At 52.4% G+C, this 21,697-nt stretch overlaps 1 protein-coding gene across 3 annotated transcripts; it reads right to left on the bottom strand.

Annotated features, from left to right (window-relative positions):
* Positions 1-1,225: 1,225 nt before the first annotated feature.
* On the bottom strand, positions 1,226-18,141 carry UBE2I (ubiquitin conjugating enzyme E2 I). 3 transcript variants are annotated; one of them, XM_080680832.1, is made up of 8 exons: positions 17,846-17,984; positions 16,283-16,338; positions 12,945-13,020; positions 12,728-12,811; positions 11,470-11,542; positions 5,997-6,106; positions 5,816-5,895; positions 1,226-3,257 (listed from the first exon to the last, which is right to left on the bottom strand). In XM_080680832.1, exons 3-8 carry the CDS (start codon positions 13,008-13,010, stop codon positions 3,194-3,196), a joined length of 477 nt encoding a protein of 158 aa, XP_080536958.1. In that variant the 5' UTR covers positions 13,011-13,020; positions 16,283-16,338; positions 17,846-17,984; the 3' UTR covers positions 1,226-3,193. The 3 variants fall into 3 exon arrangements, with proteins under 3 accessions (XP_080536958.1, XP_080536957.1, XP_080536959.1); XM_080680831.1 differs by lacking the exon at positions 16,283-16,338 and having other exon boundaries at positions 17,846-18,141; XM_080680833.1 differs by lacking the exon at positions 17,846-17,984 and having other exon boundaries at positions 16,283-16,340.
* Between the last annotated feature and the right edge of the window lie 3,556 nt (positions 18,142-21,697).

Below are 21,697 nucleotides of genomic sequence, written 5' to 3'. Positions count from 1 at the left end.
GATAGAGCTAAAGGTGGACCCTGCACCCGGCTCCTCCACAGAACAGGCATCATTCTTTGCACAGCTGAGGGCTGAGATGCCCTTGTCCCTGCCTCTGGGGGCTCCAAGTCCTTCCTTCTTGGAGGAATGGAAGGGGCAGCATGAGCACCCAGCTGACCTTTCTGCAGGAGGGCACCCTGGAAGAAGGGGTGGGTGGGCACCTGGAAGGGCAGAGCCCAGGAGTGAGGAACCCGGGTCTGTGCTCTGTGACTTTGCTGTATTTTCTTCTAGATCAAGGAAAACGCCTCCTAACAGATGCCGGAGCCTTTGGGCCAACTGCTGGAGCCAGCTGTGGGGCCTGGGGGCAGCAGGGAGGATGGGACCCTGGTGCTTCAGCCCCATGGGGCCCACAGCCTCCGCAGATGGGGTCACAGTGCTGGAAGCCTGCGTCTCCTGGGCCCCAGCCGCACAGGTGCCCCTCAGCCTCCTAGCGGAAGCTGACTCAGACCTGTCAGCCCTATCACTGCTGGGCCTCCAACCTGCCAACTTGTCTTCAGTCTCAAACTGGAGGCGGCTCATGGCAGGGCTTGATGTGGGAAGGCCTTGGGCCAGCAGGTCAGGGAGCAATGTGGCCTGTGTGGGCAGACAGTTGTAAGGACACAGCACTGGCCCAGCCGGGACAGTCCAGGAATGACAGGGGACCCACAGCCTGGCCAGACGACTTGGGCCTCTGAGCAGTCACCCCTGGGGAGATGGAGTCTGAGGGCTAGCTAGCCCATCCCACTTGTGGTCAGGCTCCTTGCTCTGCACCCATGCGATGGCCAGACCAAGCCCCCACTAGCCCTGGACACATCCCAGAGGCCCCATCAGGGTCTGAACTGAGAGCCTGTGTGCACCTTGGCTGTGAGGATGGCGTCCTGCTCTCCGAGAAGGTCCATCTAGGTGACAAGAACAGCCCCAGATCCCCAGCTGGGAGACCATACTCCAGCAGGCCACGAAGACGCAGGGCAAGGCCCGTGGCCAGCACAGATGTGTGCCAACCTTGCCTGCCCATGCCAGGGTCTCAGAGGGCATAGGAGGGATCTGACCACCGCACCAGGGGACATCATCCCCACCCCTGGGTCACTGAGGGTATAATACTGGAGGCCGTGGAGAGGCCTGAACTCCCTGACCACAGCAATAGTGAGCAGGGGGTGGTGGCCTGTGTGGGAGGGGGCAGGAAAAGGACACACCCTGCAGGCAGCAATTTGTGGAAATGTTTTAATTAGAGGATTCTTAGATACAGTGGTTAATCTATTGCCCACAATTCCTCACTAATTAGGCGCCTCATGCTGGGAACACACTCTCTTCCCTTACAGTAGAAACAGAATGATCACATTTCAAGTTCTCCTGTTACAAGATTCACATCTTTGTTAAGCCAAGAACTGTGGCACAAAAGGACATTTCATTAGCCAAAGTCACGACAATGTGCTAGAAACATCGATTACTTTAGAATGCTTTAACTAGAAAATATATTGCATTTCCATATATATTAACCATATACATGTGTAACTATTACTAAGTGTAATTCAGTCATTACAAAATAAGACATTCTGGGAGGGGCTATACACATATGACCCACTGCACCCCCCGCATAAGACCCTCTGCATTAGAAATAATCATGAACATCAAACCGAGAGCTCAGAAACCCAACAGACGTCCAGCTAAGCAAGTGAACAAGGCACTGGGCCCTCGGGCCATGCTGTCGGCTGAGGGGACCACATTTCTTAGGGTGAACAGAAGCACCCCTTCCTGGCTGACCAGCTCTCCTTGTGTTCCTCATCCCTTTGGAGACCATCCCCACCTCAGTCTGATGCCAGAACCACAGGCAGCCCGGTTCTGACAAGGGTCCTTGGGTGGGAGGGTGAGGCTGGTTGATACAGGGCCAGTTCTGGACCTCTGTACTTGTCAGCTCTGTGCTCACTGGGACCCAGAGGCCAGGTCCCCTTCTGTCATTTCCTGTCTCCATGTACGTACTTCCCCAGAGCCAGGACTCGGGACTCCTGGAAGATCCATTGTGGGCTCATGTTCCAGGGTTCTTTCTGAGGAGAGCAGCCTCCTTGGGCTACCAGGTTCAGAGCATTTCAGGAAACAGAAAGAACATGCGACAGTGGTCCTCGGAGCTGCTCACTAGGGGTGTCCCGGTGCCTGAGACTACCTGCACCCAGGGGTGGGGACTAATGCAGTGAGCATGGAGGGCCAGGATGCTACATGCAGAGGCCCAAAGGCTGTGCCAGATGTGAGGCTACATGCCATGGCTCAGTCAACCTGGCCTGGGTTTAGGCATCTCCTCCTGATGGCTCAGGCAGAGTGCGCTTTAGAAGAGTCTCGACACAAATTCCAACTTGACCAGATCTGAACTCCAGTGCTCTATAGCCCAAAGGCCCAGGTGGGGTGGACAGAAACCCCGGACACACATCATCTTTGTACACAGCACTATTTACAAAGGACCAGGACAGGTGCCACGCAGGACCCAAGAACAGGCAGCGAGACCTGCTGGGGCCGAAGGCGGTGCTCTGTGGGGCCTGCAGCTGTGGAAGGGGGGTGGGGAGACACCCCCTGAGGCTGCCTCCTCATACTTTTAATGACAATAATGCAACAAAAACCTTTATATAAACAGTTTATTTACTCTAAACAGCAACACAGACAAAACGCCATATAAACACAAAGGAAGTGATGCGAAAACAAGAGGCTGGCTGACTTTGGATCTGAGGCTTATAGCAACACAACCCAGGTTCTGCGGAGAGAAGGACAGAGGCGCAAGGGAAGGGGACAGGCCGATTTCCTTTTCATACAGCCAGCTGGAGGGTAGTGTAGCTCTGACAGGGGAAGCATGCCTGCACCCGCGAGCAAAGGGAACTAGCTCCTCAGGGACTCATAGAAGTATAAAAGTTTATCATTTTACAGCAGTTGAAATACTGACATCAATATTAAAATAAAAGCAAGTTTTACATAACAATCAAAATACAAAAGACTGAAGGAAGAGACCCTGTATGAAAAACTGGGCAATTCAGCAAGTGGAGAACTGTGTACCAGTGGCGGAAATGGAAAATGGCGCCCGCCCACCTCCCCTAGGTGACTATTAATTGTATAGAGCAACGCTAGATCTGCAAATGTTGTAAACAAGTTCTTGCCAAACCAATCCCTTCCTTTTGATGTTGCCGCAGGTCGCTGCTTATGAGGGTGCAAACTTCTTGGCTTGTGCTCGAACCCTTTTCTCATATTCGACTCTGTTTTGGCTGAGGAGGTCAAGAGAGAGACAGGTTAGAATAGCCTGGGCTGGAAGTTCACAAGTCTAACCAGTGACCAGCAGGTTTCTCTCTTCTGTTTGAAACAGCATTAAGTCATTTTGGAGAGAAAACATCGATTGCTCATCTAGTCTTCAATAACAGACACAGACATCTGGTGGGTTTTCCCAGGGGACTCAGTCCGAGTGTGAAGGTGTGGAAGTGGGGGCAGTTTTCTGTGGGCGGAGGAGGACCTCAGCTGGGACTCCAGTGTGAGATGAGCTGCCGAGGAAAGGGGGCTGGTGGGCACTGCCCCAGGCCAGGGGAGTGCAGCAAACTTGCCATCAGAGACCAGCTGCCACCAGGGGAGCACTGTGACCTCAAGGCCCTTGGGTACATGATGATATTTATGAACAGAGCTCCTTGACACCCCAGGTCAGAGGTCTCGTCACATACTTCAGGGGCTGGTCAGGAACCCGCTTTGGAGCTCAGGCGCAGTGCGCGCACTCATACCCTAAGAAAGCCAGGACTCCTTCTAAGCTGTGCTCGCAACAAGTATGGCCTCTCAGAGCACTGGTCCCTGCCCACGGCGCAGGCCCCAGGGTTGAGGCACAGAGGGGCCAAGAGAATTTCTCTTAGCTCTGCCCAGTGCAGACAACAGGCCCTGGTACCCCAGGCCTCCTCTCTAGTCTCTCTGGGGAAAGGCGGCAATGCCAGCACCAGGAGGCAGAAACTTGCCTGGAGCCTGCCCTGAACTGGCATGGTGCCCAGGTGCACACAGTCCCAGGAGGCCAGTGTCAGCACCACGCCTGGCCGAGAGCCAAGAGTGAAGGCCAGAGGACAAGCTTCTACCGTCCAGGCCGTGCTGCGAGCAGTCTGAGCTCCTGTGTTTCCACCCTGGCCAAGGGCCCAGACCCCCAGGGTGGAAGCAGCTAGCTAGCAAGGCTCTGGAAGGAGCTGGAGGCAATAGCAGAGGCAGCCCAGTCCAGCCCTGCCATTTACCAAGCGAGGTCTGGCACAAGGTGTCTGCTCTAGAGCACCTGCCAGTGTAGGACATGCCCTGTGACCTTCCAAAAACACAAGAAAAGAGATCTGAAAAAAGAGATTAAGCACATTTCACAAAAGGTACTTTTAAACCAGATGCGTACAGGAGAAATAATGTCTCATTCCTGTGAAGTAGTGTATGATGCCATCTGGCACATAAGGAGCCCGTAGTACAGAAAAGATGCTCCAACCCTGAGTAGGCACCAACTGGGAGCAGCCATTGGCACACAGCAGTGGCCCTCTGAACCCATGCTGCGAATGCCGCAATACTACAACTACACAGTGAGCACCATCAAGGCACATGCACAACTCGCCCAAGGCACCACCCCCACAGTGCCACCCCCCCAGGCCTGGCAGGCTCTCTCTAAGCCAGCAAGAAGACGCTTTGGCTTTGTGGGCCGTGTGGCCTATCGCAATGGCTCAGCTCAAATACCAAGGACCCAAGTGGCGCTATTTACAGAGGCGTAGGCTGACATGGCCTAATGCAGACAGATGTTGCAGTGAAAACTACACAGCATCCAGTTCAAGGGTCAAGATACAAGAACTCCTGGAGTTGCTCTTGCACAGCAGCCAAGTAAATTCAAGGCAGCTCCACTGGAATCACTTACAGCAATTCCCCAGGCTGGGAGGACAAACTCAGACACTGCCCAGGAATGGCTTGCCACTCTTGGCCACCAGGGGGCGCCCTGGGCCAAAACTGGGCTGGACGCAAGAACTTGAAGCCATTTGGGGGAGAGGAGGGGGCACCTCTTGCAACCTGGTGCTTCTCTACAGATGAACTCGGGCCACCTGAGCAGCTCAGAGCTGCCTACCTGTTGCAATTCCAGAAACAGCCCCCTTGGAAGGAACAAGCCCCTGCCCAGACCAGCTGGCGAGGCTGGCCAGGGTCCTCCCCTGTCCACCCAGCCAGCCCCACGTACCAGGTTTCGCTCCATTGCTCACACTAAGAAATATCAGGCCCTCTTTTCCAGAGCACCCAGGTGACCAAGAGCAAGTCGAAGCGCCACTTCCCTAGGGGACCATGCCCTTGGAGTTGCCATACCCAGGCTGGAACCAAGGAGCGCAGAAGTGGGAGGTCTGTGGCCTCTTCCTCCACACCCTTCCCTCTGAGCTGAAATGGGCTCCAGGAGGCACAGGGTTTGACTGGCAATATCCCATCAGGGGCAAAATAGTCCAATAGGAGCCCATGTCATCTGACTGCCTCCTGCCAAACCCCACCAACATCGCTCTGGCCACACTAGCCCTGGCCGCCCATTCTTGCCACCATAGGCCCTCTGCACATGCAGCTCCTCCTCGGAAGCCTCCCTGGCCACCTTAGTCCCTCCTTTTCGGCACTGACCCCAGGTAAGCTGCCAGGTGATCTTGTGTGTAGGCCACCCTCCTAGGCTGCTGAGAGGGTCAGGACTACCCACCCACCTACAGCTTGCCTACTGCTCCCCCTCCTATAGGCAGCCTAGATGGGACTTCTGGGGAAGGCCGTGCAAGCTGACAAGAGAGGTCATAGCAAGAGGGGTCAGATCACTAACCAGTAAATTGTGTAGGCCTCTGCTTGAGCTGGATCTTGAATATTTGGTTCATTTAGAAGTTCCTGTATTCCTAATAAGATCTGTGTAAGAGAGAAAAACAAAGCAAGGTGGGAGGTCAGCAGTTCAAAAGGCAAATGCTGGTCCTGAAGGAAGGTTGAGGAGAGGCCCTCACGCTGCATACCTGCTTAATTGTGATGGCTGGCCTCCAGTCCTTGTCTTCCTCGAGGATGGACAAGCACACAGTGCCCGAAGGGTATACGTTCGGGTGAAATAATGGTGGTTCAAATTTGCCTAGACCACATGGAAAAAAGGACATGTATTTTGGTGACAGCTGTCCTACAGGATAATGTCCTGTCCTGATGAGCGTCCCCTCCCCCTGCCCATCTTCCCTGTACTGGAACACCTTGCTGGTCATCAGGCATTTCCCAAAAACTGCTTACAAAAACAAAACTGGCCACAAGGCAGGAGGAGGTGGGAAGAGGTAGGAGAGAAGCAAGTGGGCCTTCCAATGGACTCAGGTAGAGCCACATCACTCCCCAGGACCTACTTCAGGACAGTGAGAGTCAGAGCAGAGCCCCAGGCAGCCTCCCCAGCCAGTCTGGACTCGGGAAGATGGGAAGGGGCTGCTGCAGCAGGTGAATAGGTCCTGGGGAAGCAGCCAAGGTCCTTCCAAATGAGAAAGAGTTTATTTTCTTTTTAAAAATTAATACATATAAAAAGTTTGAAAATATAAAAGAACAGGAAAAAAATTGCCATGAGCTCTACCCAGGGACCATCAACCACAGCTGACATTTTAGTGTATTTCTTTATCCTTTTTTCTGGGTACTTTCTTTTTATGTTTAAAAATTAATTTTACCTGGAAAAGTGTAGCAAGTCTAGTACAGCCTGATGAATTACTGACAAAAAATAAATACAACCCACTAACATCAACAGCTTCTCAGAAAATTCCTTCATAGATCGCCCACTCCATTTGCCCATCTAAACCAACCTATAATCCCAGAAAGGACACCTTGAACTGTCTGCGCACAAACCACAGGAGGGTCTCCCCACTCTGCACTCATGGGTCACATACCCTCACAGGCAGTGGCAGTTACTCCTGTTGCTGCACAGCATCCACTGGGAGACTGGCTGCCCACGACTTGCCCACCTCACTGCAGGTGCACATTTGAGTGAATACGAATAAAGCTGTGATTGTTCCTGGATGTGAATTCTGGTGCACACATGTGCATTTCCATGTGGAAATGCGGATCACAGGTGTCTGTGTTGAATGTGAATAGATACTGCCAGTTTCCAAAGAGGCTGTACCCACTTACAACTCACTGCTTCACAGTATTGCCAACAGCTGGTGTATCAGCTGTGGAAACTGGCCACTGTTTTTTTTTAAATATATTTTTATTGATTCCAGAGAGGAAGGGAGCAGGAGAAAGATAAAAATATCAATGATGAGAGAGAATCAATGATTGGTTGCCTCCTGCACACCCCCTACTGGGGATCGAGCCTGCAACCTGGGCATGCCCTTGACCAGAATCAAACCCGGGTCCCTTCAGTCCACAGGCTGATACTCTATCCACTGAGCCAAACTGGCTGGGACCCGACTTGGCCATTGTTAAATGAATCGTGGTTGCCTCTCATGGCTCTAAGTTGTATTTCCATGATGACCTCTGAGGTTGAGCACCTTTCATTTATTGGGGTAAACTGGCTACTTCTTTGGAGAAGTTCTTGTTCCAGTCTCTTGTACACTTTTCTATTGGGTTGTCTCATTGATTTGTAGGAGCGCTTTACATATTCTGGATACAAGTTTTCTGTCAGTTATATGTCTTACAGATATCTCCTCCCACTCTGACTTTGCATTTTTGCTCTTTTAATTAATTGTACATTTGGTGAACACAAGTACCTAATTTGAATTTTTAAAAATATATTTTTATTGATCTCAGAGAGGATGGGAGAGGGAGAGAAACATCAATGAGAGAGAATCATTGATCAGCTGCCTCCTGCACGCCCCCTACTAGGGATCAAGCCCACAACTTGGGCATGTGTCCTTGACTGGAATCGAACCTGGGACCCTTCAGTCCACAGGCTGACACTCTATCCACTGAGCCAAACCAGGTAGGGCCCTAATTTGAATTTGATCTGATTTATCAATCTTGTTTCTTAGCTAAAAAAGTGTACCAATGATGAATACAAGCATTCCCTAAGCCCTTCAGCCCCACTTCTGTCTCTCCTGGCTTTCTTCCATATGAAGTCCCCTCCTGACTCCTCACATCATTCACTGAATGGCCTGTTGACCTTCATAAAAGGACTCCAGCATAAGCTCTTCTGTGTCTGGCTCCCTCCACTCAACATCACATTTGGGAGACTCATTCCTGCTGAGCACTTGTAGATCCCTCATTCTTGATGCTGCACTGATTTACCCATTCTATTCTGAATGGACACTTGGGTTGTCTCTAGCTTTTGGCTTTTACAGACAGAGTTGTCATAAACATGCTTGTCCATGCCTTTTGGTGAACATGTGTATGCATTTCTATTGAATATTTACTTGAGTTGAACAGCTGGGTCCTAGGGTAGGGATAAGTTTAGCTTCAGTAGACATGGCAAACAGCTTTCCAAAGGAAATGTTCAAAATTTACTCTTTCTCTAGTGCACCTATGTGGGGTTCTGCTGCTTTGCAGCCTCAGTTATCTGCCTATTCACTCTGTGGCTATAACTGGTAATTTTCCGGTAAAGAAGTTAGGCATCTCTTTCTGTGCTGATTGGCCAGGTGGACAACCTCTTGCCAAGGGCCTGTTCCATCAAATGGCTGTCTTTTTCTTATTGATTTGTAGAGGCTCTTGATATATTCAATATAAGTATTGATACATAGATACTATTTTCTCCCCTCTTCACTGTCAGTGGTGTCTTTTGGTGAAGAGATGGTCTTAATTTCAGTGTAGTCCAATCCATCATTTCTACCCTCTGGGGGAAAAGCACTTTTCATGCTTTCCTGGTTAAGAAAGCACTGCCTACCCAAGTCATGAAGACATCCTCCTGTCTTCCTCTAAACAGTGGTTCTCAACCTTTTTAATGCCACAACCCTTTAATATAGTTCCTCATGTTGTGGTGACCCCCAACCATAAAATTATTTTCGTTGCTACTTCATAACTGTAATTTTGCTACTGTTAATGAATCGTAATGTAAATATCTGTGTTTTCCGATGGTCTTAGGTGACCCTGCTAGCGGTTCTCAACCTGTGGGTCACCTAAGACCATCGGAAAACACAGATAATTTTGGTTGGGGGTCACTACAACATGAGGAACTGTATTAAAGGGTCGTGGCATTAGAAAGATTGAGAACCACGGCTCTGAAAGCTGTACTGTCCCACCCGCCTTCCCACTGGGCAGCACAATCCACCTGGAAGGCTTTGGTCTATAGGGGGAAATTGAGTTCTCTTTTCTCCCACTGGGATAGTCGGCTGTCCCAGTCCGTGCATTAGAAGACCACCCTCTCCCCATGCATTGCTGCGTCACCTCTCCTAAGTCACTCCATTGTACACCTGCGGTTTTCTGGACTCTTTGCCATCTCAACTACTGTGTTTCTTTAGGAGGTCTCAACCGGATTCATGTCTTGCCTGTCCTGCTAACGGGTCTTGGTACTTTTACCCAGTGAGCCCCAACTTAGGCCTCACCATCCCCCCCTCCTAGAACTCCAAGAGCCACAGCAAATCTTGGCACTCGGCATTTCCTACATTTTATAGCCTATGTGTGACAATTTCTATAAAAATCTGCTTGGATTCTGACTGAGATTACGCTGAATTTGTAGATCAACTTGGAGAGACCTGACATCTTCATAACAGCGTGCCTCCTGATCCATAAACTCGGCCCATCTCTCCAGTTATTTAGGCTGTCCTTCATTCTCTCAGAAATGGTTTAGTTTTCAGTATAGAGGTCTTAAATGTTTTTTATTTTTTTATTTTTAAAAATATATTTTATTGATATTTCACAGAGAGGAAGGGAGAGGGATAGAGAGCTAGAAACATCGACGAGAGAGAAACATCGATCAGCTGCCTCCTGCACGCCCCCCACTGGGGATGCGCCCGCAACCAAGGCACATGCCCTTGACCGGACTCGAACCCGGGACCCTTCAGTCCGCAGGCCGACGCTCTATCCACTGAGCCAAACCGGTTTCGGCTTAAATGTTTTTTATTGGATTTACTCCTAGGTACCTGATGCTACTATAAAAGGTACAGTTTAGAAACTTTCATTTGTAGCCCTAGCCGCTTTGCCTCAGTGAATAGAGCATAGGCCTGCAGATTGAAGGGGTCCCAGGTTCGATTCTAGTCAAGGGCACGTACCTGGGTTGCAGGTTTGATTCCCAGCCACAGTCGGGGTGCGTGTGGGAGGCAACCAATCGATGTGTCTCTCTCACATCGGTATTTCTCTTTCTCTCTCTCTCTGGCTCCCTTCCACTCTCTCTGAAAATAAATGAAAAAAAAAAAAAAAAAAAAGGAAAAAAAAAGTCCTTGGGTGAGGATTAACAACAACAACAAAATAATAATAAAAAAAATTTTCATTTGTTGCAATTGTATGGAAATGGGTCTTTATAAGTTAACCTTTTATTCAGCAACCTTAATAAACAGCCTTAGAGAAAGATGGTTTATGGTGTAAGTCTTCCTTTTCCATTTCTCTGCTGGGATTTCTTTTTCCTACCTTGCTACATTTGCTTGGAATCCCACTACAATGTTGTATAGAAGTGATAAAAATAGCTACAATTTATCTCACTTCTTATTTAAAGTAATACCTACATACAAATTCAAACAGCAAAGAACCACCCCAAATGAAGTAAGTCTCCATCCCAGTGGTTACACTATGAATTGATAATTTAAGTAAGTCTTCTGCTAGATGCTATTTCAATGGGAAACATACTTCTCTCTCTTAAATCACTAATCACGAGTTAACATGTAGTCTCGCCTTCCCACATGCTGGGCACTTTCTGACACACTGAGGTGCATGCCAACTCATTCACTTAACCAGCTGTGGACAGTATTTGTTGATTTCTAGCTGCCGAGGGGGAGAGATTTGGTGCCTTCTCCCCCTCATCCTGAGTTTTGCTAAACTGCATCATGACGGTCTACCTGTGGCCCTGTTTTAAACATGGCCTTGGCCTTTTCTTTCTGCTGCCTTCTCTGTTGGCTTAAATGTGCTATCCATCCATGCTGCAGATGCAGGCACGGAGTTGGGTGTGAAATTTTAACAGATGACAGGTCACAGCAAAAAAACCCTCTGAGGAGTAAGGTTCTTAATGGTGCTTCTCCTGCATGTCCATCCCCAACCGGGGCAGGTATGTTGTGGCCTCATCCCTGACACGCACTGAGGTTCAGGAGCCTCACCTGGATCTCATGAACATTCATGCCAGGGTCTGGGAGCTTCCCAGTTGTAGAGCGAAGACTGGAGACTTGGTCTGTTAGGTGCATCTCCCACCCCGGGGCTAGAAACATTCAGCTCCAGTCAACCGTAAGGATCAGTGTGACGTAGCCACAGGGATCAGAGCAGCGGGGCCACCCTGTGTGGAGCAGAGTGTGAAATAACTGACACCCCCCGGAGGCCAGGCTCTCTGAAGAGGACTCAGATCTCTGCTGGAGCATGATCAAAGCCAACCTTTGAGGACTTCGTTGTACTTACATTTCGGAGGTGAGGATGGATAGTCATCTTTGAAGAGCATGCGTAATTTAAACAAGCCTCCTTCCCAAGGCGTCTGTTGGGAAATGAAGCTGTGATTAGATGTGTGCCGCCTCTTACTGCAGAGGCCCAGGAGAGGGGCATGCTGCTGCTACACAGCCCCCAGTAACCTGCTCAATGAGCCCACAACAGGACTGGCGGGACGTCCATGAGCCCCAAGGGCCAATGGGAAGCAGTCCTCCCTGGAGAGGAGCAGACAAGTGGCCCATGGCGGGGTTCAGGGTCTGTACCTAAGCAGCCAGGTAAGGACTGAAGTGAGCTCAAATGCAGATCCCCTCCCTCAGGTCCTGCATGTCCCTCGTCAAACTCCAGCTCTTCAGTTCAACACTCCTTCCCAACTGGGAGGGAGCTGGCTACAGTCCACCAGCCTCACTTACCCTAAGATAAGGGGCCATGTATGGGTTCATTGGAGGCTGTGGTGCATGCTGGGCCCTCAAAAGAGTCTCAGTTGAAGCAAATCCAGACCACATTTTCTTGTGGACAAAGCCCTAATCCTGCCGGCTCAATGCAAGGGAAGGAGACTGCCAAGAAAACACCATGGCTGAGCATCGTGGATTCTCATGAGAGACCATGGAGGGGGAAAGTGGAGGCAATGAGGCCTCAGCACAACCCAAAAGCCTCAGGGGTCTTTCCTACCCTTGGAGTTACCGCGAAGAGCCATACGTTGGGCTGTTGGAGACCCTCACTCCCTAATGCCTCAAATGCACTGGTTCTAACTGGCCCAGAGACACTCTGCGGAGCCAAGAAGGCACCACCTTGGAGGACTGTGGCTGTGTGTGAAGGACATATGGGGCCCATGTAGCCATCATAGGTGGTCATGAATTTGCAACCAGTTCAGGCTCACACACCCAGGAATATTGCTGTCTGGGTTGCTCTAGTCTTAGCACATCCAGGAAAAAACCTGAAGGCCCACATGGCACCTACAGCCCCTTCTCCATCCTGTCTCCAAGACTCCCTTTGCTTCCAAAGATGCAGCAGGATCTGGGCCTACTACCCCTGCCGCAGCTCAGTTCCTTCATTCAGAATTAAAACTGCCAGGGGTGGGTGGGGTGGTGCCACATGTCACACTAACCTTGTCCCACCTTTTCATGTCCCCTGGCCTGTGTGATCATCACGTTATGCACACTTGAACCTAAGTCCTTCTGAAGGGTCGAAGTGTTCCCAACAGTCCACCCCACACCTGAGCATGGGTGCTTCTTACCCCTTTTTTCCCTGGAATGGCACACTCCCAGTTCATGAGGTTCATCGTGCCGTCGGGGTTTTTTGTTGGGACAGCTACAAAACCCTGAGAGAAAACCACACACAAGCACATCAGCTCTGTGGCAGCTCATCTTAGCTGCCCACAGGAACCCTGTGCCTCCCACCCCCGTCAGGGAGATGATCCACTGAGCTACATGAAGAAATAAAGCCTTCCTTACAAATGGGTGGTCTTTTCTCCAAGCTTTCCTCTCCTGGGCGAGTCTGCTGAGGGCGATCCCCGACATAGTCAAAGTCCTAAAAGAGACAGCAGAAATGGGATCAGGAGGAAAACCTGGTTCCTTCAGCCCCTTCCCTCACACCTGCCCAGTGAGCAGACTTGTTTCCAAGAAAAGCAGGTAAGTTAAGGCTCTCACATGGCCCATAGACACCATGTATGCGCTTAGCAAGAGGCCCCACCCAGCGTTTGGACAGGCATCAGGCCCTGACTCCAGCCTTCTCCTACAGGCAGATCACCAGAGAAGAGGCCTGGGCCTCCTGGACACCTCCATGTGGGTGCTTTACTTGTCAACTGCCTAGCCCAGGGCTACACGGTACACCCCTCATGCTCCATTACATGGTGACACAGAGGTTCAGAAAGGTGAAGCCACAGGCTTGGGTCTCAGAGCTGCTACGTGCTGTGCAGGAAGGGATGCTGAGTACTCCTAGCAGACACCTGGCACCCGTGCCCCCACCCCCCACTTTAGTCACACCCAGTAGTGGGGGTCCAGTCCTACCATCATATACACAGAAAAAGCAGGACCAGGTGGGGATACCCAGAATGCTGGCTTGAGACCTAGGGGAAGGGCAGGGATGAATTGCGTCCCTCTCCTGGTGCAGGGATGTGGAGGTGCTGTCAGGCCCCCAACTTAGAATCAAGGCTCAGAATTCAGATTCAGGCCTAGCCAGGATGACCCTTATTCTTGAAGGCAACCACGTGGAAAAGTACACCAGGGAAGAGGGCAGCTCAACCGCATTGTGGACAAGTCCAGAGACAGCTCACCTGGCCCCAGTAGCCGACAGACCCACGTGTCACCAGGGTCCCGGGCTCTTTCCTCCGCCCCCTCCACTTTCTCATCCTATAGCTCCACCCTGGCACTTCACAAACAACTAATGGATCAAGGCCCGTCTCCCATTTACTTTGGGAAAGGCAACAAAAGTGAAGCAGGCTAACAGAGCCCAGGAACTCCTCAGGAGCACCAGGCAGGAGTGAGAAGACCTCAGCAAGCCTGGACCATAGACTCTCAAGGCTTAGTGCCTTTAGCTGTTCAAATTAACAGCCTGGAGCCCTCAGGTAAAGCAGCATCTCCAGGTGCCCGGCACACCAGACCAGACTGCAGGGCACTGAATCTGCAGAGGTGACATGGTCACAAAACTCTGCTGGAGAATTTGACCCCAAGTGTGCTTGTTGGTCCTCAAAATCCAGGGAAACACTGAAGATACCTTGGATTAAGTCCATGCATTTACCATAAACAAGGCTTTCACAAGACAAATGGTGATCAGCAGCTTCCCCAAGCCTTCAGCTTTATACTGAGGCTAGGGGAGAGGTCTCTCTACCTCTGCAGGGAAAAGGTCCAGCACAAGTGCCTGAGTACAATGTGGGGTGCCCTCCACAACTTACAACAGGGTTCTCAACCCTGTGTGGGAAAAATACATCTCCAGCAGGACATCACTAGACAACAGCCATGCGTTCCTGCCCAGTCTTGCCCACTGCCCCTGCCTCCACACAGGCCTGTTCTTGAGATAGGAATGGAGGTCCAGAAGAACCTGCCCCTTAAGACCGGAGCCTCAATGCAAACCCAGGTGGTCTTCTGACCAGTGGGTGGGTGGCAGGGCTACTTTCTCTCCTGCGCTTAGTAACTACTATTTCAACCTCCCCCTCCACCCCACCCCAGGCTGATCTACAACTCCCTCAGCAACCCAAATCTCACCCTTCACCCCAGTATCCACACCACCTGGCTGTCCTGCCCCCCCCCCACCCCCTCAAGGCTCGCACTATTTGTGGATGAGGTGTTAGGTCAGGCCAACAGTTCAACAGCAGGCATCAAATGCGCATCCCAGGCCTCAGAGGCCACCATGGAGTCAGGAACTCTGGAAGGGCCCCAGTGCTCTGGGTTTTGGGCAGCTCTTGAACAACTATTTTCCCAAGAAGTAGGCACAGAAGAAGAAGGGTTTGGGATTGCCATTGCAGAAAAGCATTGTCGCCTCCAATCCCACCAAGGAACCCAGGTCTCAGGACCCAGTTACTATATAAACCGCCAGACCAACTGCATGTGGTACATTTTCAAGAAACAGGTATGCTTATGTTATCACAAGAAAAGTGGGGGAAAAAATCAAAGCCCTTCAGTCAAGGGCAACAGGTGACAGATGACCAATTTGGACTGTGGTCCCTAGCTCCAGCACTGTGACTCCAGAACACACCTTTATCCAACCTCAAGATTAAGTCCAAAGTAGATTAACACCAGGCTTGCACCCAATAGAACTGCTCACTGCACCACACAACCCCAAGCTGTGGTGGGCCCATTTCTTCCCCAGGGGGTTTGACCAAACCACTGAGGTGAGAGCCTGACAGGATGCTGCCCCACGGTGGGGGTGGGGTGTGGGCTCACAGGGGAGGAAGTGCTGGAGATGCAAACAGCACTATGGGGATGAGAGGCACTTGCTTTTCAATAGTGGCCAGGTGGCCAACCAAGCACAGCCTGCAGCAACCTGGCCGGAGACTGTTCCAGGCAACATGGTTCAGGAACAGAAGGCCCTGGTGGGCCAGAGGAGAGTGGAAAGGGTAGGCTTGCATGAGGGACGTGAGAGCCTCAGGGGTGGTGTGCAGAGGAGCAAACCAGAAGCTTCTGTCAGAAGTGGGCAGTGACAGTGATGACTGACTGGGAGGCTTGAGTTGTAGCCCTGATGTTGGAAAATTCGTCATTTCTCAGTTTCTCTAAGTCTTCACTTCAACTGGTTCTAAATGGCATGACCCATGTTATCCACATCCCCACCTCCAGGTTTGAGGGCACAGCACATGCCAGCCTCCAAAGTACTGCCCCTTGCCCCCAGAGGGCAGGCCCCTCATCGCTGGCCATGGCAAAGCAGGCTGGCAGGATGCTTCTGCTGAATTAACACAAAAGTTCAGTGACCAATGACAACCAACCTGGTAAGCATTGTTTAAGTGAGGCATAAGGCCCTTAGCCAGGCATCAAAACTGGTTTCTGAAGCCCAGGCCAGCTCTGGAACACTGAGCAACCATGGATACTGTGTAGGGCCACACAATGCTCAGAGGGGCTGAGGCCAGCAGGGTGATCCCAAGCGTAGCCTGTTTCCTGCTGACCCTGTGCCAGGACCCGCCTCTTCTGCTCTGGGGATGGAACAAAGCTGCACACCGAGACCCTGTCCTAGTGCCTCGCTGTGGTTGTCCCAGGTATGAAAGGTTTATAATGAGCGGCAGTTCCACAGGAGTGCCAATGGACCAGATCAGGCACTAATAAGATTCTTTCCACCATCAGGGCAAAAAGCTACAGGTGTTTACCTGCAGTGTCCCAGGCAGACAGGAGTCTTCAAGATGGTGCTTCCACTCCTGGTAGCCTTTCCAGTCCAGGAGAAAGCAGCCAGTTTGTTACATTTTAATTACAAAACAGAAGAGCTCATTCAGAATCCCACTTAAAACTGACTCTGCCTTCCCCAACAGAGAGAAACATAAGGAGCAGCTAAGGTTGCAAATTGTAGATGCAAAGATAAAATATCTATGAACTACTAGAGACAGCCTGTGGGACAAAGGCTGGGTTCTCCAGGCTTGTGGGGAGGTCTGCCCATGAACCCACTCTTCTCAGATCAGTTCTGCTCGTTGACAGCAGAGACTTCAGACCTACTTACTGGCTTTGTGAGTGTGTCAAGTTGTTCCATCTCCCCCAACCTCAACTTCATCTGTAAATGGGCTATGGTACCCTGACCCCACAGGTGGCCCAGGTTGAAACAAACACACACTCCCTCAGGGAGAAGGTATGCACTTTGCCTATCTAAGCACCCGGCCTCAGGTCACCCTCTGCCTATGCAGCACTTCCTGTTCTTTCTCGACAAACCTCCCAGGATCCCAGGCTGTTTCGGAAGCAAGGTCCCAAACCCCCAGACTCACCAAAGACACAACAGCACGCACAATTCACCCCTAAACCACCCAAAAGGTCACAAGCAAATCAGGACAAACTAGTACCCATCTCCTTTGTCTGATGGATATGTTCTCTACCTAAAGGTAACGATTCCTTACATTTAGAGCTATACTCTCGAGAAAGAAACAAAGCTAACTTCGCAAACAGTACAGTAACTTTGCAAAACGAGGAACTAAGCATGCTTTCAAAATATACAAACCAAACCACTTAAAACTGATTTAGGAACGAATGCAAGCAGTGATCCTCATCCCCTTCCTTTCCTCCTACTCACGAAAATATCAGTTCCAAGCTCCCTTCAACTGGTACAAAGCAATCTTAAAAACAAAAGAAAACTCTCCCTCCAGCGAAGTGATGTTCAGGGTCCCACCAACGGCAAGTGGAGCTCTTTAGAGGCACAAGAAAACTCAGACTTGTTTTGAATTTTAGACATCATCCCCGCCCCCCGCCCCCTACCCCCAATCCAGCAATTTTGCAATCCAAGACTTGTAACTCTCGCTGCTGGGCCTCTCTGCCCGGCTGGAGAGCGCCACAGGTCTGTGTGCGGGCCCGTGACCCCGGAAACGCACGTCCCTCAATGGAGGGAAAGCTCCTGTCAATCCCGCCTCGGCTCCCCGGCCGCACCGCGAGCCCACGCCGGAGGAGACGCCAACACTTTCACAAGGGAAGGCGACGGGAGCCCCAAGGCCGGGACGACGCCGAGGCCGGGCCAGCTGGGTCGCGCCGTAGCCCGCGGCGTCAACAGCTCCCAGGCAGACGGTTCCCGGGCGCGGGGTCGGGGTCAGGTCGGGGGGCGCGCAAGAGGCGGGGGTGGGGGCCCAGGGGACCGTGGGTGGAGGAGCCCGGCCCGACGGCGGCGGAGGCCCGCGCCGCCGAGGTCTGGCCCCCGTCCCGCCGCCGCCGCACCCTGTGCGCCTTCCACCTGGGCTCACCTAGGGCGGCCGGGGCCCGGCGAGTGAGGCGGACGAAGCGGCGGCGACGGAGGCGGCGCGGCACTTCCTTTGTCTCGGGACTTCCCTCCCGAGCCCGCTCCGCGCGCAGCCCGAGCGCTCCGAGGACCCCGGCGCGGGCGGGGTGCGGGCGGGGCTTGCGGGGTCTGTCCGCCGCGTGCCTATATCTCGTGCCGCCGCCGCCGCCCGGCGTCCCGAGCGGCCCTCGCCGCCGCATGCCACGTGCTGCCTGCGCCCCGCCACCACGCGTCCGCGCCCCAGGCTCGCCCAGGGAGCCCAGCCGGGGGGCGGCTTTCCAGTCAGGCGGCGCTCTGGACACCTGTGCTCTTAAAGGAGCCGCGTCCACAATGTGAGGGAGTGTCTGCAAACTCCCCTTTGCGATGCGCGCGTCCACTCGAGGACACGCCGGTAAGCAGCGGGGGGAGGCGGAGACCGAGATCTCCAAGGGCTCCCCGGATGCCCCGCGGGCACCTTTCCGGGCACAAGTCCCATTGGTCTCCTTAGGGCTAAGGCCCGGGGTTGGGGGACAGAGGCCACCGAGGCCTAAGGAATCCCAGAAGCGTCGCAGCACGGTGGCGATCCTCCGATTACGGCGCCCTGTGAAACCCTTTGTAATTGGCCAGTTCGGAGCGCTGGGTGGGGCGTATATCGAATCCGTCCAATGAGCTGACCCGGTACAAACGGCCCTGAGCGGGCCTGACCGACGGGAAGAAAAGTGCGGACACTCCCTAACTCTGGTGTTGGCCCAGAGGGAGGGGTTCCGGAGCTGCCGGCGGGCGGGGGAGGGGCCAGCTGGGAGGCGCCCTCCCCCACCTTACTCGTCGCCCCTCCCCCTCCCCCCCCCGCCCGCAGCTGCAGTCAGAGTCTGGGGCCCACCCCTACCCCCCGTGGGAACGCAGGCCCTCACTGGCCCCGCTAGGCACCTCCCGGTGGAGCCGCCCCCAGCCCCAGCCCCCCGGGCCAGCTTCGCTAGCCAAACCCCAGCTCTGGATGGGGAGAGGGCGCCTGATAGGTTAGCCTGCTCAGCCCGTCTGTGGGCGTTTTGGGATCAGGCAGCGGTGGGTGTGGAGGGCTTCTGGGCACAAGAGGCGGGCGTGGGGGCCCAGAACAGCGGAGGCTACTTGCTTTCACTCACTCCTCCCCCTCCTCCCCCCGCCATCTCCCTTCTTTCTCTCTCCCTGTTTCCTAGAGTCTCCTATTTGGTCTTGTGCTGACACTGTTGGCCTCCCACGACCTGGGGCGGGGACCACAGGTCGGATACTCTCATCTGGCCCAGTGCTCTTAGCAAATGCCGGTGGATGAATTCAATGTGCTCCCAGCATTCCTATTACTCTGGGGGAGTAAAATGAGGCTGGGGGTCTTGTGGGTGTGGTGGCTCTGCTGGGCTGAAGAGGGGGTTTGACTAGGGTAATTCCTGGTCAACAGTGGCCCAGAGAGAGGGCCTGGTGGTAGTGACAAGGGTCTCAGATGACAAAGCCAGAGGGCCTGACTCCCTTGAACAAAATGTGAGCATTCCGAATCCATCCCAGAGTCTGAATTCCAAAGGGGCTGCCCGCTTCTGGGTTCCCTAAGCTGGGCCTGGGCTGGGGATGTGGCCTCCATCCTTCCCTTCAGCCAGGCAGCTGCAATTGTCAACTTTGGGGTGCAGGATCCTCAGGGATTTGTGTGAGTCACCTGTTCTCCGGGCTCCCAGCTTTTAGTTCATCGATGGTCCTGGAACTGGGCATTGTAACAATCGCCCCAGGAGGACCTAATGCACAGCACATGGCTACTGAGCTACATTTGAAGAAAACAGCTTCCTACTGAGGCATAAAGGTCTCTGGTTCCCCCATCTTTCTCATTCAGATTCCAGGAGGTTTGCACAGGGCTGCATGGGGAACGCGCCCAGCAACTAGCAGTCGCCAGGTAAAAGGTGGTGGCCATTGCTGGAGTAAAGAGAGGAGAACCAGGCCCACGTGAGCTCAGCTCAGCTCAGCTCAGGGGGGCAGAGAGAGGGTAGTGCTGACCAGGTGGGAGTGGCCTGGAGCGGTAATGAGGGGTGTGGTTTGTGGCATGTGGTTGTGGAGGGCCTGGGCCAGATCCTGTGGGCCATGAGGAGTCATGGAAAGTTGTGGAGCAAGAGATACAAGACAATGTCCTGGTTCCGTTTGTGGGTGGTGAGGGGATATTTGGAGATGGAGGAGACGTGGCCCCTCAGCCCTGGTTGCTGAGTTCCAACCAGCAGAGAGAACTCCCATCCTGGTGGAAAGTAGTGTGAGGCCCAAAGGCCCTCACGCTGGAAAGAGAGTGTTGGGACTGGTGGAAGGAGGAGGGAGCATTTACCTGGTGGGTTGGAGGAGGGCAGGGGGTGGGCAGAAGGCTACCTCAGATCTGTTATCCTCAGCCCAGGAGCCTACTTTGAGCAGCCTGCACCCTGGCACACATGCTCTTTTTTATCTTTTTTTATTTTATTGATTTCAGAGAGGAAGGGAGAGGGAGAGAGAGATAGAAACATCAATAACTTTAAATAGTATTTGCACATCAGTTTTTTAGTTATTGGCTTATGTTACTTTTAATTTTCTAAAGAACTTATTTGGAAGTTTTTATAGATCACTGATTAAAAACGGAGAAGTTAATACTAAAATTTAATGTTTTAAAAATAATAATAATAAAAAAGAAACATCAGTGATGAGAGAGAATCATTGATTGGCCACCTCCTGCATGCCCCCTACTGGGGATCGAGCCCACAAGGCAGGCATGTGCCCTTGACCAGAATCGAACCTGGGACCCTTCAATCCGCAGGTCAACGCTCTATCCACTGAGCCGAACCAGCTAGGGCAGCACATATGTTCTTGGTGATGGCTTGATCATCCATTCAAAAGTCAATTCACAGCATTTATCCAGCACTTACTTTGGCCTCAAAGAAGCATACTGCTGTGTTGTAGACAGGGCTACATGGCAGGGACCAGGGGGCAGCATCCACAAGCTGAGAGCGGCCCCTTGCTGACAGCTAGCAAGAAAGCTGGGACCTTGGGCCTTCAACAGCAAGGAGCTGAATGCTGCCACCACCAGTGAGTTTGCAGAAAGTTCCTGAACCTCTGATGAGGCCTGGAGAGTGCAACCCCAGACTTTCAAGACTCTGAGCAGAGGACCCTCCTAAGCCTGGGCTCCTGATGCACAGAACCTGTGATAATAGACATGCCTCATTAAAAACTGCTAAGTTTGTGGTGATTTGTTACAGGGTAATAGCTAATTAATACACCTGGTTTAGACAGGGTGGTCAGGGAGGTCTGTGAGGGGGTGACCTCCAAACATCTGAAGGGGGAGCAGCATGCAACTCTGGGGAGAGCTGGGGGAAAGACTTGGGTAAAAGGAACGGGAGGTGGGGTGAGCAGGGGGAAGGGTGGTATGGGATGGGTTCGTACAGGCAGTTGGGACTAGACCAGGGGTGGGCAAACTTTTTGACTCGAGGGCCACAATGGGTTCTTAAACTGGACCGGAGGGCCGGAACAAAAGCATGGATGGAGTGTTTGTGTGAACTAATATAAATTCAAAGTAAAGGAGTGGAGGGGAGAGCAAGAGAACCCTCCGCTCTTTCGGCTCCGCGGGCCGGATAGAACAGCCGAACGGGCCGGATCCAGCCTGCGGGCCGTAGTTTGCCCATAGCTGGACTAGACCTTACATGGCATTTCCAGTGTGCTAAGGAGTATGCTGTGTGTCCAAAGTGCATCAGGGAGAGAGAGGGGATTTCATTGGGCTCAGCCCCCTGGCTACAAAGGAGAAACTGAGGCTTGCAGAAGGTGAGGGCTTTGTGGATCGTCAGTGAATATAACACCCAGGAGAAATATTCTGGCT

This window comes from Plecotus auritus (assembly GCF_963455305.1).
Source record: "Plecotus auritus genome assembly, chromosome: 7".
In the NCBI taxonomy this organism is placed as follows: Eukaryota; Metazoa; Chordata; class Mammalia; order Chiroptera; family Vespertilionidae; genus Plecotus; species Plecotus auritus.
Note: the sequence above shows the minus strand (reverse complement) of the source record. Positions and strands in the feature narration are given on the sequence as shown.

Excerpts from the sequence above, each read along its gene's own strand:
- UBE2I (XM_080680831.1), bottom strand. The coding sequence starts at position 13,010 with ATGTCGGGGATCGCCCTCAGCAGACTCGCCCAGGAGAGGAAAGCTTGG. Across the intron at positions 11,543-12,727 it reads CCATTCCAGGGAAAAAAGGG|ACGCCTTGGGAAGGAGGCTT; the intron begins GTAAGAAGCACC and ends ATTTCCCAACAG. Across the intron at positions 5,896-5,996 it reads CAGCCATCACAATTAAGCAG|ATCTTATTAGGAATACAGGA; the intron begins GTATGCAGCGTG and ends TCTCTTACACAG.